Raw genomic sequence first — 17591 nt, forward strand, 5'->3', positions numbered from 1 at the left:
TGATATACTTTTTTGTGATGACGTTGAAGTGAGTAGAAACTCGGGACCTGTTTCTGACAGACAACGCACTTGTTCAGTGTATTACGAACTTTTGCTCCGTGAGCCTTCGCAGTATGGTATGACAATTCTGCAGCATTTTTGTCGCAAAACTACAATTCCTTTTCTTACAGTAAAGAGTGCCCATCATACATGTCTTCCTGTGGCGAGCAATATTGGCTTTTAAAAAGGATTTCCCACATTTTTCACAGTTGTTGGATATGTTTCGGTCTTTTGCCGGCATTTCGTTATAACTGGGTAGGTTCAACTATGGAATGAGCTGAGAGATTTTTTATTTTTGTCTCAAATTACTTAAGCCCTGATTTGTTTACTTAATGTATAGACAAAATGTGTTCAAAAGCAATGAAAACAACCAAAAGTTTACCTCAGGTTAAATATTGCGGAACTTCGGGAAAATGCGACAGCTTTGATTTGTTTGCGGAGCTTCGGAAAAACCAGACACCCTTAGTTTGTTTACTTAATGTCTAAATAGAATTTGTTTACAAGCAATTAAAATAACAAAAATTTGATGAATTTTCGTCTGAGAACGACCTTAAAATTTTGTTTACACCGTGTTCTCAACTCAAACCCAGTAATTCTTAGAGGTAGTTCACTATTTGCTCACTCAGCTTAGTCTCTTACTATGGTTGAGGCTATGTACGAAAACAGTCCTGATTACTTCAAAAAGTTTCAAAAACGATTCAAATACTCTATTTGCGACACAGAACCAAAAGATTCTTGAATAAAAAATTATGTTCGGTTATCATTCGTCTTCGACTGTTATTGATGGTTTTTCGTTTGGTTCCAACCATTGGCATCTTTTTTTGAGGACCAAGTCCGGAAGATAATATTGTTTTTCCTCCGTATGCTCCTGCGACAATACCTTGCCTCATGAATTGTTTTAAATTCCTTATTTTGCCTCATGGTGCTATTATTTTTGTTACTCCTGGTGCTATTGTTTTTCGCTGGCATGTCGCTGTGGAGTACTTGCCAAAGTTTAATCATGTTTCAACCTACAAAACTAAAAAACAACTTCCTTTGCCTAATCCTGTGAAAAGACTCTCAACCATTACTACTGCAACTTTAACAAACGTGCTTCTACTATCCCCGATGTGACTATAAAACGATTTTGTCAACTAATGCTTGGTGAACATTCATTTTCTCTAGCAGATTATGGATATTCGTTTAAGTGAGCAGGGAAGTTTTGCACGTGAGACTTCAGACTATTTAATAAACTTTCAGTTCCGTTAACAATTTTTGTGTCTAATATGTGCTGTGATAGAACATTTAATTCAATTTTACTCCATATGTTTTACAAATGCTAGCCATTGCAATTCATTTACATCAAGTGCAAATGGAAACTTACTGCTGTAGAAATAATGAACAATAAAGATGCAAAATAAACCACACAGTTGCGAGTCTGCTGATTGCAGGGGAGACTGAATATCTCTTCTGTGCTCCATAATATCCAGCATCAATGTAAATCAGAACACTGCTGTAAGCGGGAGAAAATATCTTTTTGGGCAGTCAGAGGTAATGCTTACGGATCTGCAAAGTATAGCACTGGGTATGAGTTTCGTTTCGCAAGCATCACGCAATGTGAACCGATAGAATCAGCTCCCGATGCATTCACAATTATAAAACTGTTAACTGATAAGTTTAAGGGATAATTGTCAAGTGCATAAACACCTCAAAATTTAATTTTGATGTTTGCACTTTTGAACTTGAATATAAATTTAGTCTTTATCCATTAGTAAGCATTCATGGGTAGAACATTTTTGGATACGTTTCTTGCAGAGTCAATGTAAACAGTAGATGATTTTTCTCCCAGGAAAAAAATCCAATTTTTGGCAAAACAGTATCAAATTTCAATTCAACCGATGATGATGAGTTTGTTAGTTCGGAATGAATCAAATCGTGTGTCGCCTCTTGCGTGCTAGTTAATTCAAAGACCACTATAAAGTGATGCGCAAAATCACTTAGCAGTATTCCATGACTGTTTTCAACATAAGCTAAGGCACTCATTGAATTGTAATACAAGCGTTTTTATCTTTTGTTAACATTGTTATGCCGGCTGTTGCGAACCCGTTTCGATAGACCGTAATTTCACGCAAATCAAACTTTTTGTAGTGGTAGGGATCGATATTGTTAGTTCCAATGAATGCATTGCTCCTGCACAATGCAACAATCAGTCGCCTTATTGGTTCTTTTGTAAAAATATCTTGATGTTTCCAACTGTGTTGGCCTGCTGTTGCGAGGAATGTTTTGTTATTACTTCATTGTAGCGATACATTGCCGGAGTTTTCAGGAGTGTTTTTTCAATGGCTCCAACAACATTGTCTGACACTGTCATCCTTCTAACAAATAAGTTGGCTTCATCGATTTTAGCTTTATTTTTTTGCCGCTGTTCACTAATGGTAACAAAATCAATTTGCGATCTTCGGAATGAAAGTCTTAAGGTAACACCACTTACTAGATGTTTTTCACAGGAAAAGAAATAGTAATTTGTTCCGATTCTCTCACAGCTAACTGACTTGCATCGCTTGAGGCTGCAGCAATACCTGCGGGGTTCGGCTCATACTCGTAACCTTGACACTTTAACCAGGTTTTTTCTGCATCGATTCCATGTGAAAATTCTGCTTCATTAAAACTTTCATGAGCATAGTGTCCATTAGCTGAGGAAATTTTTATTCCATTTGCAGAAACAGTGCAGTCGGCGAACAATGAATGAAGAACATTGTTGACGAACTATGCGGCATCGGTTGCGGTTGCATCACCGGCGGTGTATCGCAAATCAGTTCCATCAGCATTTTGTATTCGACATTTTACTTCCAAATAAATTTTCTGCAAATCTATGAAATTGTTGCGATCGCCTACAAATTCAAATTTGAGCGATGATCCAGAGGGGGAACAAAGTGCTCCGGTTTTTTGCTCGAATGGTTGATCAAAGGTGGTTTGCAAATAAATCCAAGGAGCTGTGGGTGGCTTTTGAGTGTATTACAATATAAGTTTGCATTTTTCACTCTCGAGTAAAAATCCAGTCGACTCCTTCTTGGCTGTGGTTTTTGAGAAATGATTTTTTGAAGTGAGCGTTTTTGTAGCCTCGAGGTTTAGCAAACTGTTGTGTCCGACGTCTAATAGCTTGCCGACCCCTTCTTATGCGCGATTGGAGCGAACCACTTATTTGTTTGCACGCTGCTTTTGCTTCTGTACTCTTTAACGCTTGCTTGACCGACTTTTTTTCGTTGCTACTTCTACCAACTCAGGTGCGCCCTGCACTAAAAGTTCTCGGCCTAGTCTTTGCGGTGGGCCATATAAATTTCCTTGGCAATGGTAAAGCAACTCTTCCAATACCCGCGGCGAGGGCTCCAAAATCACTTTGACGATAATAACCGGAGAAATGGGGCATTGAGTGAGATGCTTGGTTACTGTAGTAAGCTTCCTTTTCACTTGAATTTTTTGAAACTTTAAGCTCACTATCACTTTACCTGTACCCGTAAATGCAACGTGTTTTCCGGCTTCGTTTCTCAGCTCCACTTTAATGTTTTGAATGTTATTAGAAAGTATGGGCTTGTAATCCAGAATTGTTTGTCTTGTGATGGATGAGTGTAACAGTGTTTATGCTGCCCTTTCTCAAGCGTCTTTCGGATTCAATGATTTTAATAACAGGGGCTCTCACATCACCAATATTCTGGTATTCTATGATGTCTATGTAAACAGACACAAGTAATGTCATTTGGGAAATCGCTTTGGTATCTATTGAGAACTTTGTCTAACTTGTATCCAATATGGTTGTAACCATCACGGGAGTTGTGTTTCATAACCCGTCAAGCCGAGAATACTTGGAACTTCCTCGTTTTCAAATGATAAAACTCATTCGTCCCAAACTGTAAAACCAGTTTTTAGGTAAATTTGTCAAAACTAAAATAAAGTTGCTCCAGATGAGCAATTCGCACAATTTCCTTCATGAGCTGATCCAAGCTATTATAAATGCCTTTGCGAATTTTTCTAAGGTGTCCGCTACGCTGTTGTGAGGCATCGACTTCGGCGTCTGAATTTACATAAACGACTATCTGGTTTAAATTGACGTTGTTGATATTTGATGGGAAGGATATTGAAGTTGAAGGTACTTGCCATTCTCCTTCCAACATAAGTGGTCGAGCTAACTGGATACGGAATTTTGTCAGCGTGTTTTCACCAGAAATATCCATTGATGCGGTGGATATTAAGTCTGTTGTGAATTCTCTTCCAGTATTCATTCTTCAGTCTTCAGTTACCAACACATTTATTTTGACTTGCTCGGGTTCGTAAAACTTTCCTTTGATTTGTTCGCTGTTTGCATCCACAATATTATAAGTTGGTGGAATCAATGTGGCAATTCTGAAAACTTTAAACACTTCGTTCGTGTAGTTTTGAGTGTAATCTTTTCTGAATGTTTCGACTGGTTTCGCTATACGTACTAAGTCACCTTCCTCAAAATTGGCTTTCTAAGTCTTTGTGTTGTTCAGGGCTAACAAATTAAAAATAGCTCATGTTTTTGGAAAACTTTATTAGGCGCTTATTTGGTAACGCGGTTTACACGGCTGTTTATTGTATTTACAAATTTCTGCAAATCATCATTTTAACTCCAAGTCCAGTTTTCCTCAAGGTATTTGTAAATGAGGTTTTTGAGTGATCTAATATTCCTCTCAGCAAATGCTGACTTGGATTCGCTTTCAGTTGTATATAAATGAGTGCCTCTTTTATCGCAAAATGTTTTGAAGACTCCTTTGAACTCTGCTCTTTTATCATTCCAAACTTCTTCTGGTGGTTTATATTTTATCATCTTTTTGAGCGCTTCAATGCAATCAGTTGCTTACTTTCTTTTCATTGGTTGAACGCGCAAGTAGCGTGATACATCAACAGCAACCAACAAAAGTTTGATTCACTTGTTATATTTTGTCACTTTATCCATGTACGCTAAATCAACAGACCAGGTTTCGTTTGTTCTGTTTGAAACAACTTTGAGTCTCGGGAAAGTTTTTCTGAACTGTTTGTATTTTGTGTAAAGACTCTTCGATTGAAGGTAGTGCAAAACTCTTTCTCGAGATATACCGCTCGCTTTTTTCAAATTTTCTATGCTTCCGAATGCTGCACTACCTTTCGTGTAAAGTTTATCCAAACGCTTAGTAGTAATTTTTCCACGAACCGGGGGTTCAATTTCTTCCTTAACGCTGCTCTCATCGTTGCTAGCAGCTTTTGTTTTTCGGTCTCCCTGGATTCCTGAACTTGTGTCCCCATATTCTGAGTGGTCGTCTTCCAAGACTGTAAATCTCTCCTCGGCAGACAGTAAAAGAAACTGTTTTGCAAACGTGTTCAAGTAAGATTACTGCTGATGTCTTTTAAAGCAAGTACTGAAATGATCGATAGGTAGTTTCTTGGTTGGCTGTTGTAGATCGTAGAGAAAATCAGCAGCAAGTAGTTTTGTGCCTGATTCATCAATTATAAATCTTCTCGTTGTGTCGAAAGAGAAACTCAGATTTTAGTTTTTCTTCTAATATTTGGGTAGTCTTTCCAAGTTTAAATCCTTTTAAATATTTTATATCTAGGATTCGCTTGCCCACTTTGAATTTTTCATTTGCATCAGTTTTCTCCTAGCTTGTTTCTTCTTCTTTCACTTCCTTATCTGTTTGTTCCATGTCTTGCTCAGCAGCAGGTGGTGGTAATGGAGAATTGTTCCTCTGTAATTGTGAAATCTGGTTTGCTTCGTCTACAACGTTTTTTGTTTGTAAGCAGCTGCGAAACTTGTGGTTGCTCTTTTGTATACATCTGATGGGGAATAAGTACAAACTCTTCAGTGTACATTTTTCTCCAAATAAGTTGCGCAGGGCTGTGCAATTAGTCGTATGAGCCTAATGCCACTAGGTGATTGAAATAGTTTTGTTCTTTGATTTTTACTGACTTTTCTGTCTGAAATCTTGCGACAGACGTTTTCGATTGTTCTCAACTCGTTTTGTCGATTGGCACGTTACCAGAAAGCACGTTCGCTACAGTCACTCAAAAACCAAATGAAATCACTGTCCGTAATCAAACTTTTTGAGTTTTGGTTTTCACTAACTGCCCATTGCTTGAGCATAAACCAGTGTTTCGTTTTCATTTGTAATTGTTGTGATGACTGCTTCCGGTGCAGGAATGTGGAAAATTGAAGGATCAGGTCCAATAATTTGTGATGCAAACCGTAAACCATTGACTATTTTCTTGATCTAGATCAATGATCAAATGTCCGAATGTGTCAGCTGTTGCTAATTTGTATGCATATTTGAGTAACTGGAGACAATTCAACTGCTTTCCTAGGTATTCAGTCTGTTGAATGTCACGTAGAGACTTGGTCCAACAATTGACATGAATATCCTGTCATGTGTCAGAATCACTTTGTTCATAGTTTTGGGTTTGGCAAAATATAACCAACTAAGCTGGACAACAATGCAATCCAAATTTATTTTTCTTCACAACTTTCTGATAAAAGAAATAACATAGAGAAGCATAGAATGATCATCAGAACTGGGATACTGACTTGAACAAAAAATATTACTTCAGACATTGGCACTGATGAGTTTGAACAGCAACGACATGGAGGTCTCTCCTCGTTGTTTACATCAAACACTAAATTGCTGATACCCGCATCAGCTTCGTCTCTTTGAGGCATTTGAAAAAACTGTTTGCTTAAAACGTAAATACAGCAAGAATGATAGAAAGATATTTATGAAGTTTAGTCACTCTTATCAATGGGTGTCTGTTTCATGTACCAGAATTCAAACAAATTGAAACCTTTAATATGACTTCTTATCTCTAGTTTAAAACAAACAGTTGATGAGTCGATTTCTTTGTACGATGTTTGACTGAAGACTTTTTGAACTTCGGGGTGCTCCAGGATATACAATCGCAACGCATCTGACATCTCTTTTAGAGTAAGCTCACGTTCTGGCGTTTTTTTTTTCAAACTAAAGGGAGGAACTTTTCTGTTCGCCCATTGTTTCCATCGAGGGATTCGCTGCTCTTTTGGGGGCAACAGTGGCTTCTCGCTTGTTTTGTTCGTAGCCAAAAGTGAATTGATTCTGCTTTTCGCGAGCTCTCTGCTTATTTTTTACATGCAATTGGAAATGATAGATTTTATCAGTCACTGGAAGAAAAGCCCTCATGCTGTCAAGCTCTTCTGGAGATAGTGTTTTTGTTGCAAAGTAAGGTTTGGCAGCTGTGCTGTACAGCGGGTTGTACCGGGGTTCCTGCGCAACGCCGGGTCTGTTGTTAGAAATATTTGCGCGCTTCTGTTGATCAACTGAATAATTGTTGTTTTGGTACACTAGGATCTTGAGCTCTGTTGAATATGACTATCGGTTGATCGTCAAGAGGATCCAAACTTGTAAATATCTTCGAGCTGTCTGACAGATAGGTGGTCAGTGTTGCCGTCTCTTCTCTGTGCATCACTTTTTGTCCACTGTGAAAATATTTTCTTTACATTCTGCACAATGAGATTAAACTTGACCGTCTGCTGTTAAACAATCCGAACGATGATTGCAGGAAGCATTTGTTTCCTCCGGAAAAGTCTCTCATATGCGGGACAGTTTAAATCTTCTCGACTGTAAACTGTTTTCTGTAACAGCTTGCCGAGGAGCTCACACTTTTTGGTGCCTTTGGAAAAAAGTTCTTCCAGGTGAATTGGAAACTGAAACTCATTGTTTTCAAGTCGCTATATGGCGTATCACCGTCTTTCCAATCAAGGCCAATAGGTTTTCTGCAAGCCAAAAACCAGTTTGTCGATCGTGTGCCGGTAATGCTGCAAAGCTGACTGGAGGTTTAAAAAGTATTGTATCATAGTAGCTGCAACACAAATGAGTTCTTGATAATGAATCCATCTGACTTTATTTTGAAACCTTCGATACAACGATATTCGGAGATCAACCATCGAGAACAACGATATTCGGAGATTTGGTCCCAAAATTTTCCAGCATTCCAATTCACGAAATAAACGTGGATGAAGTAGTTTTACTGACAGAATGAACAGTATTCCTTTCAAATGACCAAAAAGACAATTGTTTACTGGTGAGTAACGGAAAGCGTAAACATATCCAGGGCCTTTATTTCTACAATCTTTTAAGAATCCAGCTGCGTCGTGCAATGCTGCATGAAGTCGTAAAACTTTGCTATATTTCAGTAAAGGGTCCAGTCGTGAATTGTCAACACCATAGGGTCTAAATTTAAGTGCTATTTCTCTGTAATAATGCTGAAGCTGCAACAAAGTATAATTGACGATGTGATATGTGACTGAAAGTTAGATTTCCTCTCAGTGCAAGACTTTTTTCGTGTATGGGCTTAATGTCTTCTATTCCAATTGTTTTCAATTTTAATTGTATACTTAACGCGTGGCCTCCCAGCTTGAAATATTTGTTAACTCAAATTTTATTGTTTGTCAACTTGAAGTAAATCCTCTGCTCTGATTGGTCGAAAATATTTCTGAATTTTTCTGACACTGAACATGTTTGAACATGATCTCTTCTTTCACCAGTTTCTCCATCTTAGAGTCGATCTTTTATTAGCGTAAACATCCACACGCAGTGTAGTCGAATTATCTTTGTTTGTCTATAATATGAACACACTTGTGAGCATAGTTGTGTATGTCCCCAAGTGTACCCACTTGGGGTCATACACAACTATGCTCACAAGTGTGTACATATTATAGACAAACAAAGATAACTATACAGGAACTTGTTTCCTTTTTCAAAACTGAGCTCGACTCCGGGTTTGTATGTATATATGTATGTATGTGGGCATGTATGTATGTATATATGTATGTATGTATGTATTTATGTATGTATGTATATATATGTATGTATGTATGTATGTATGTATGTATGTATGTATGTATGTATGTATGTATGTATGTATGTATGTATGTATGTATGTATGTATGTATCTATGTATGTATGTATGTATGTATGTATGTTTGTTTGTTTGTTTGTTTGTTTGTTTGTTTGTTTGTTTGTTTGTTTGTTTGTATGTATGTATGTATGTATGTATGTATGTATGTATGCATATGTATGTATGTATTTACTGAACTTGTTTGAACACGAACCTATCATTCCCTTTTTAATTTTTCTTTTAATGTATCAATTAACTTTCAGTGCATCCATCAACAAGCTAGTCAGTTTCATTTTGTTTTTGTAACTTTATGTCCGCATTTATGAACATATTTTTTTGTTCATTTTTGTACTACAATCTTACTCTGTTGAATTCTTTCAATCTACACTAAATGCCCCCCCTCGGTCCTGTAAAAGGTATGGCACGAAAACTGTGGACCAATTTTTTCAAACTTTTATGTTACTTTTTCGTCAATAAGAGCAAAAAATCAATCTTTGAAAAATGAACTTTTACCGCCTAAAATCGCTCGCAAAACGTGTTTCAGGATATTTCACATTGATTTGAAACAGAAACCAGACAAAGGTTTTTCAGACCTTATTTTTAAAATTTTTTGCAAGTTAATGTTCCCACTGGGAGAAAAATTTCGATATTGAAAAAATTACCTTAAAAACACTGAATATGACTCAAAACATGTTTCGTCACGTTTTACATACATCACTTATAAGCAAGAAATCGTCAAAAAATTTTGACCCCATTTTTCAAATCTTTCTACAAGTTGATGTCCCCCACAGGGCGGCAAATTTTCAAATTTTGAAAAATGCCTCAAAAAACTCAATCATAAAACATGTTTCATGACGTTTTACATCAATTAGAAGCAAAAAAATATCAAAAAGTTTTGGAGCCAATTTTTCAAAAATTTTACAAGTTAGTGTATCTCTCTGGGAGACAATTTTTCGAATTTTTAAAAAGTGCATTAAAAGAACTCAATATCTTTTACAAAACATGTTTCATGGTGTTTTACGTCGATTAGAAGCAAAAAGTCAAAAATAAATTTTCGGACACCATTTTTCAATATTTTTTATGAATTAATTTCCCCCACTGGGTACAATTTACCGAAATTTGAAAAATGCCTTGAAACCACTCAATATCATTCACAAAACATGTTTCATGACGTTCTACATCCATTAGAAACGAAAAGTCCCTCTAGGGGGCTAAAATTTCGATCTTTGAAAAAATTGTTTCGTACTACTTTTTTAACTCACAGAACATGTTTCATAATAGTTCACATCTTTTAGAGATAATCAACATTAAATTGAACAAATTACAACCAACCGAAAGGTGAAATACAATTTTTTTCGAAAAAAATAGCAGCTGACCAGAACCGCGACGGGGGGGGGGGGACACTAGGTATTAAGATAGGGAATACAGAAATTGTCCCCCTAGGGGAGACACTTAGGAGTACATTTACTGCGAATTTGCGGTAAATGTCCCCCTAAGTGTCCCCCCTAGGGGGACAATTTCTAGTGAGGTTCTAGTCAGCTTTTTATACTACTTATATGTTAACCTCTAGTGTGGTTATTCGAAGCCCACTATTGAATTTCTTAGTCCCATTTAGGCTCCTCCCTCCCCACCTCCTCCTCCCCCCTCCCCACCTCCTCCTCCCCCCCCCCCCCCTCCGACTGAAGCAGGCTGCAATTCGTCAGAGCTCCCACTTGTCGTTCGAGAGCAATTCTTCCGACGTTTAGTCGGTTATGTTTTTGTTTGCATTTGTAGTCTGTTCGCTCTATTTTTGTGAGAATATTGTGCACTCTCTCCAGTAATGATTGGCTATCGGTCTCACTACATAAACAGCATATCCTTTCCGAGATTGATAAATTCCTCTGCTCTCTTGAAGTTCGAGAAAGCATCTATGTATAGAATATAGGGAGAGTGAGTGGATCTAAAACTTTTTCCCTGAGGTATACGGTGCACGTTGATCTTTTTTCAGAAAAGCCAACAGTGAATTTTAATTGCTGTGTTTGGTTAGCGAGAGATGAATTCTGCATCACCATGGAATCAGTGTAGCATTATTCTAGTTATGTTCTAGATTGTTTGAAAATATTCGAACTAATCTCAGAGAGCTTATTGCCACTGAAAACTTTTTACTACAATTTTTTTGAATGATCTTGTCGAACGTATTTTCTCATTTGAGCTTTTAAATTTTTTAAAAATTATCTTTCAAACTATGTTGTAACAGAACTTGGTGGATACTTTGTGTAATCTAGTTGATCACTGTTTTAATATCTGTGGTTACATCCAACTGTTGCATTTGCAGCTGGATGGTTTCTTTGATACTTTGTTAGGGCAAGTGAGTGTTATTCGGATTTTTAAGTTCTTTAAAATTGAAGCGTTCTTATCACTGTTTGTTATTAATAGCCGCGAAGCGATAGCGGCTATTATTGGGGACATCGTGGTTTTTTACGACTCGAAGAGGAGTATTGAGATTCTACAGGTTTTTTTTAGCAGAAAGCAAGTTTGTTCATGACTTGAATTTTGACTTCTTTCTATTCGAGCTTTTATCCCTGTTTTTGATTCTTCTGTTTTCGAACATTGGACCTTAACAATAGCTTAGTTTGTAATGTATAGCAATTGGTAACAGTCTGTAATTAAAGGTGAAGAGGTCAATTTGAGAAAATTCGATCCCATTTAACTACCTACCCCTCCCCAAAAAAACTACCCCCCTCCACCCCCACCAGCACCTACACACCCCTGAAATAAAAAAATTTTAACGCTTTTTATGTTTTATTGGTCTACTATTTTTGTTATTTCTAGCGTTTTTTTCGATATTCTGATTTTGTCCAAGTTAGGGTAGAGATTATTTTGCACGACGGTTCGAGTCGGTTCCGGTATTCTACCGGCTATGTTTTTTAATTCGTCGTCTCAATCGATGATTCTTACGACCTGACTTCTTGGAATTGACTTCAGTGATTCTATTGCTTTGCAGTTAAAATTTGTGTACGTGACGTCATTTCAGCTTTTAGGTCAATTGCGCGACTTACCTCACTCAAAAAAATGACTTCTGAACTCACTTATGGAACTTAAATTTTATGAACATTTTAGTTAAGGATCAATAGTGTGCATCTAAGTAGTGCCAAACTTATATGCCCTAGTTTTTGAGTATTAGTCTTGAGTTTTTGATTTCGAATATCAATTTCGAAAAAGCTCTCTTAGGATTTTTCCCTATAGACCGTATATGTCAAGAAATTGACAATCCAAATCTAACCCAAAAAGTGTAGTGGTCTATTAAAGGACTGGTGGTCGATCTTTCTATCTTATTTCTTTAGTTGTTTCAATTCATGGAAGGCCACAAGCGTTTATCGCGGCTATTTTCCGGCAATCTGCCGGTTACGTTCGATGAATTTCCTTTTTCTAAACATGTTTGCATCTTTCCAAAGACAACGCAAATTGTTTTGCGCTCATCGCAGTTTTTTTGATCAAGCTGGCTACAAAAAGCCATATTGACTGTCGTTACAAAAAGCCAGCTGGCTACAAAAAGGCATCAAGAACAATCCATCCGACAGCAGTCATTTTATGTTCTATTTTTTAACTGCTTTTTAATAGCCGCTCAATTCCAGGCGGCTATTATAGCGCTCCTAATTTTTTTACAATTCAAAGAATTTGAATTGTATTGGGGCGCTGTGTTTTTTTTTAAGATGTGTTCACACTTTTTTCAATGACTTTGATCTTTCAAAACGGGATAAACAGGTAAATCCCAGCGGGCATTAAGCTTCATTAGAGGCCCAAAGTGTTTTTTTAGCAGTATTTCAAGTTCTTAGAGTGTTGCAGCTGCTGGGATGGCCTTAATTTAAGGTGAAAAGGTCATTTTTAGGAAGTTTTTGAGCTCAAAATGGTGCATTTTTTCATGTTTTTTGTGATTTTTTGGCAGTTTTCTATTCAATTAATCTCAGGTTGAAGTTTTTAAAAGTTGACAAAGGCCTTTTGCGAGACCAAATTACTTGTTATGACCATTTTATGAGCTATATGTTTTGATACTACAAGCACAAACATGCAAAATAATACTAATTTTTGCAAAGTTTTTGAAAATGTCATTTTTTGAGTTTTTCCAGCTTTAGGGACAGTAAATATCATCTAAGGTTTGATAATAGGGCAGTGAACTTTTTCTAGTAACATTGGATTGGTTTTCAACATTTTAATGTTGAGTTTTAGCCTTTTTTGATAAAATCTGCAATTTTTTGTTAAAGTTTCCTAAAATTTTTGTCAATTCTTGATATTTCTCCATTCTCAAGCGCCAGAAAACCTCTTCCACGGTCTGATGGGAAGTTACTGCTTGGTTGTTAGTTTCAATGGATTTGTTTTAACAATTTAACCTTTCGAAATTTAGAAATTTTTTTGATAAAATTTGCAATTTCAAGTTTTTTCAAAACATTTGTCTTTTATTCTGTTTTTCTTCCTTCAGTAGCCAGATAACCTCATCCAGGGTTTGAAGGAATGTTATTAAATAGTTGCCAGGGGGCAATTGAATGGTTTTTCAATATTTTAATAAAACGAATTTCTCTTTATTGAAATCTGAAATTTTTTCTGAATATTATTGCCTATCGATCTTTGAGCCAATGTGTTTTTTAAGGCTTAGAATTCGGTTACTGGATAGCCTCTAGAGACACGGAAATGATTCTGAAGATATTAATAACACGATTTTCAGCAACATTTTATTAATATTTACAATTTCATTAAAAAATTGGTCATTTTCGAGTTAATCGATGTTCAAGGGCCAATGATTTTTTTTCAGGTCTTGCGGAGATAATACTGGACCAATTTCAGAAACAAATATAAGTTTTGATTGTATTTTTGAAATAGGTATGCTTAGAGGGATCAGTTTTGCCTTAGCGGTATAAAAGTTTCAAGAGTTTTAGCAATGAGTATGTTTTTGTTTAGTTTGTTTAGATTGTTTCAGTTTCCCAATTTTTCGAGATGATTTCTTTTGAGTTTTGGCTGGCGATGTTCAATTGATCTGCCTCTCAGTTAGAGTACTTCTAAGTTTTTCATTCAATTTTTTGAAATGTACTTCAGGACTTGTCCTGCTATAATTTTTTACTTCGTCTAACAGATTTTTGTTTCCTCTTAACCTGACTTCCTGGAGTTGAGCTTTTCAATGACTTACCTCACTCGAAAAAATGCTTTCTGAGTTCTCTCACTTATTGCACTTTAGATTTTTTGAGCATTTACTTATTAAAGGTTAATAGTGTGCATCTAAGTAGTGCCAAACGTATATACCCGAATTCTTGATTATTAGAATCTTAAGTTTCTTAAGAATCTTGATTATTAGTTTTTGGTTTCGAATATTAATTTTGGGATTTTCTTCCGTTTGTGCCCCCCTGTACGTTATGCGCCCCAGTTACAGAGCACGTGCCATTTCATAGTAAGTCATTATGTAAAAAATATGGCACGTGCATCTGAGGGGTGCAAATAATATGCGCCTACTAAGCTGAGGGGACACAAGCGGAAAAGATCCTAATTTTGAAAAGCCCTATTAGGGCTTTGTCCTTATAGAGCTTATTTGTCTCATAAAAAGGACAGTCCAAAGCTAATCCAAAAAGTCTAGTGGTCTATTAAAAGACTGGTGGTCGATCTGTCTATCTAATCTCTTTAGTTGTTTCAATTCATTGAAGGCCCCAAGCTTCTATCGCGGCTATTTTCCGGCAATCTGCCGGCTATGTTCATGTTTGCGAGCCATTCTTATGTTATGAGTTCATATTTAATTGCTCATAAACGAATTGTAGCAATTATTAATTGCTCTTGAACGAAGTTCATAGCAATTATTGTAAACGTGTCGTTTTTATGCAAAAATTTTTGCTTGACAGTTTTGACTTTTCGAGTGACTTTTACGCCCTTGACTTTTTGCGTTTCGCGTGATCTCAAATTCTCTCTCAATCACAATTTCAAGCAGCTGAACTCAATTAGTGGCAATTTAATACTAAAAATCAAATGAAAAGTGCCATTTTTTGCTTTAAATCTTGTTAGTGGTATATGTTAACCTGTAATGTGGTTATTTGAAGCCCACTATTGAACTGCTTAGTGCCATTTAGACCCCCCCCCCCGACTGCAGCAGGCTGCTATTGATTAGAGCTCCCACTAGTCGTTCGAGATCAGTTCTTCCGACATTTAGTCGGTTATGTTTTTAGTTCTGTCAGTCTCTTTTCAATGCTATTCTTTGTACTGCCCATTTTCGTCGAACTTAATTAAAGGTAGTTTACTGCTAAAAGTGTAATGGAAAAGGCGTCAAAATCGTGTGCAGCAAAATTAGCTCTTATAAAAAATACATTTCAATCCCCATATGTAATCCCCCTGAAGCTATTTACTTTTTTACTCCCTCACCCGTCATTCGTTTGTGAGCAATTCGTCCAACCGTAGTCCGCTAATTGCTCTCAAACAAAATTTGTAGCTACTATAATAGTCGTGTATAAACAGGTAACGCCCAGAGGGAATTAAGGGCATCTTAGCTTACTATACTCTAAATAATCAATTCACTGAAACTTCAGACGTAAATTCGTGGTGTGGAGGTCGGTTCTTTAATTTTGACTGTCCCAAATTTACCCCTCCCCCACATCAGAGCCCTTCACTTCCCCCAACCCAACATCACTCCCCCTCTCCCAATCCCCACATCACCTCCCCAATTAAGATACAGCTTTCGTCCCTAAACTGTAGCTATCTACTGAAGCCAACCGCGCGCCAGTCATTTGATAGCAATTCAACCAATGTTAGTCGGTTGTGTTTTATTGTTATCAAAAAAAGTTTGTAGCAGTTATATTAGTCCTGTAGCTTTTTACGCAATTTTGGTTGGCCGATTTTTTGTCTGAGCTATTTGACTCTTCGTCCTCAAAAAAGGATAAACAGGTAGCGCCCGGAAGGTAAAATGTTTCCTTGGAGCCTTTCTGCTTGCTAAACTCTAGGTTTTGAGAGTTTCATGGTGTGAAGGGCAGTTCTTAATCTTGAAAATTTGACCCCCCCCCCCCGCCCACCCCCGGTCGACCCTCCTCCACCGGGCGGTTTCGACCCACCTCTCGTCCATCCCTCCCAACCATATCCCCATCACTTGACCCCCCCCCCCCATGCTAGCATCTACGCGCCAGCTGGGTACTACCAAAGCCAACCGCTCGCCGGTTGTTTGAGGGCAATTCGCCTGACGTTAGTCGGTAGTGTTTATTTTAGATTCTGTATTCAATTGGGAACTGTTTCTTGCAATGTATGGACTACAGCTCAACGCTAGAGACATATGAAGACTTGCTCAAAAGAGTAGACGATTTTGAGGAAAAGATGCACCTTTCTTCAGCAATTGGCCGTGTATCGCTACAACTTGGAGACGTGAAAAGGGCGGCGGCTTCCTTCAGGTCTGTTGAGACTCTCATCAACGATTTCAAGTCATCGGTTTTATGTAAATCTTTATCGAGTACTGAGCTGATGAAACTAGAGCACCAGATCTACATGAACAGAGGGCTCTTATTTGTCGGTCAGAACAAGTACAAGGATGCGATGGTCCAATTCCAACATATAGTCCAGGACAACCCCAAAGACGTTGTTGGTTAGCTATGTTTTTGATGCAATAGTTTTGATCCGATAAATTTACTGTAATAAGCATTAGGCAAAACTGACTTGTCTCGTTATTGTTAGAGGAAATGGATATGATTAATTTCATAAATATAACGCCTTGGAAAAAGCAGTACCAAATATGTTTTAGAAATTCTAATGCAATGGTTACATGACTACTTGAAGTCACTGAGAACTTCTGGCGTTTAGCGAGAACTGCGAAGCGAGATATTAAATCGAGATGTTAAATCAGAATTTCGATGTGACTTCTGTAGAATCACGTAAAAATGCTTAAAACACGAAACGCGCACGATAGTCAACTTCTGGCTAAGTAGCAACTTCTGGCATTTTAACTACTGACACTGCACAATTTCGGCATTTTAAGATGTTAACATAGTGTTTTAAGGTAAGTTCATCGGGTTGCGTAATTTTCTCATTCCTCTTCGTATATTATGTCTTCTTTTTAAAAAAAAAATTAACGAGTTAATCGAGTAATCAATTAAGTTTAATAATAAATCTGTTTCAGCGTGCAACAACCTGGCCGTCACTAATGTTTATTTGGGCAAGATCAAAGACGCCTCTACAGTTTTAGATCGAGTAATGAAGCAGTGTCCAATCAAGCGAAACACAAACGAGCACCTCATCCAGAATCTCAGCATCCTTTTTGGCAACGAGACTCCAAAAAGTCTGGGCAAAAAAATTCTGCTGTTGGAACATGTGGCAAAATACAAAGGAGACGCTTTTGCCACGTCATCACTAAGACTTACGTAACTTATTTATGAAAACATAAAATACCATATTTATCAAATTTAGATAGGGATTGTGAATGTAAATTGACGGTTTAATTGGAATTCTCCTTGACTCCGATCATATTGAATCGTAAAATTAATCAAAATGGTGATTTTCAAATGATATAAGTCTGTATAGAGGTTGACCGCTGTGAGAAGATATTGCTTATTCAACTTAGAATAATTTGTTTTCGAACTTTTATCTAGGGATTGCGTGCTTTGATAGGTCAGTGTTTTATTGCTCTCAAACGGAGTTTATTAATAGCCACGAAGCGATAGCGGTTATTATTG

At 37.1% G+C, this 17591-nt stretch overlaps 1 protein-coding gene across 1 annotated transcript in view; it reads left to right on the forward strand.

Annotated features, from left to right (window-relative positions):
- Window positions 1-17363, forward strand: part of LOC142358656 (trafficking protein particle complex subunit 12-like) — a 190526-nt gene extending 173163 nt beyond the window's left edge. Inside the window, exons 8-9 of the mRNA XM_075410140.1 lie at window positions 16138-16507; window positions 17039-17363. Coding sequence (XP_075266255.1) covers window positions 16138-16507; window positions 17039-17283 — 615 coding nt within the window. The 3' untranslated portion in view covers window positions 17284-17363. The remainder of the gene's footprint in view (window positions 1-16137; window positions 16508-17038) is intronic.
- The last annotated feature ends 228 nt before the right edge of the window (window positions 17364-17591 follow it).

The sequence above is a fragment of the Convolutriloba macropyga genome, chromosome 2 (assembly GCF_964194025.1).
Source record: "Convolutriloba macropyga chromosome 2, txConMacr16.3, whole genome shotgun sequence".
NCBI lineage: Eukaryota > Metazoa > Xenacoelomorpha > Acoela > Convolutidae > Convolutriloba > Convolutriloba macropyga.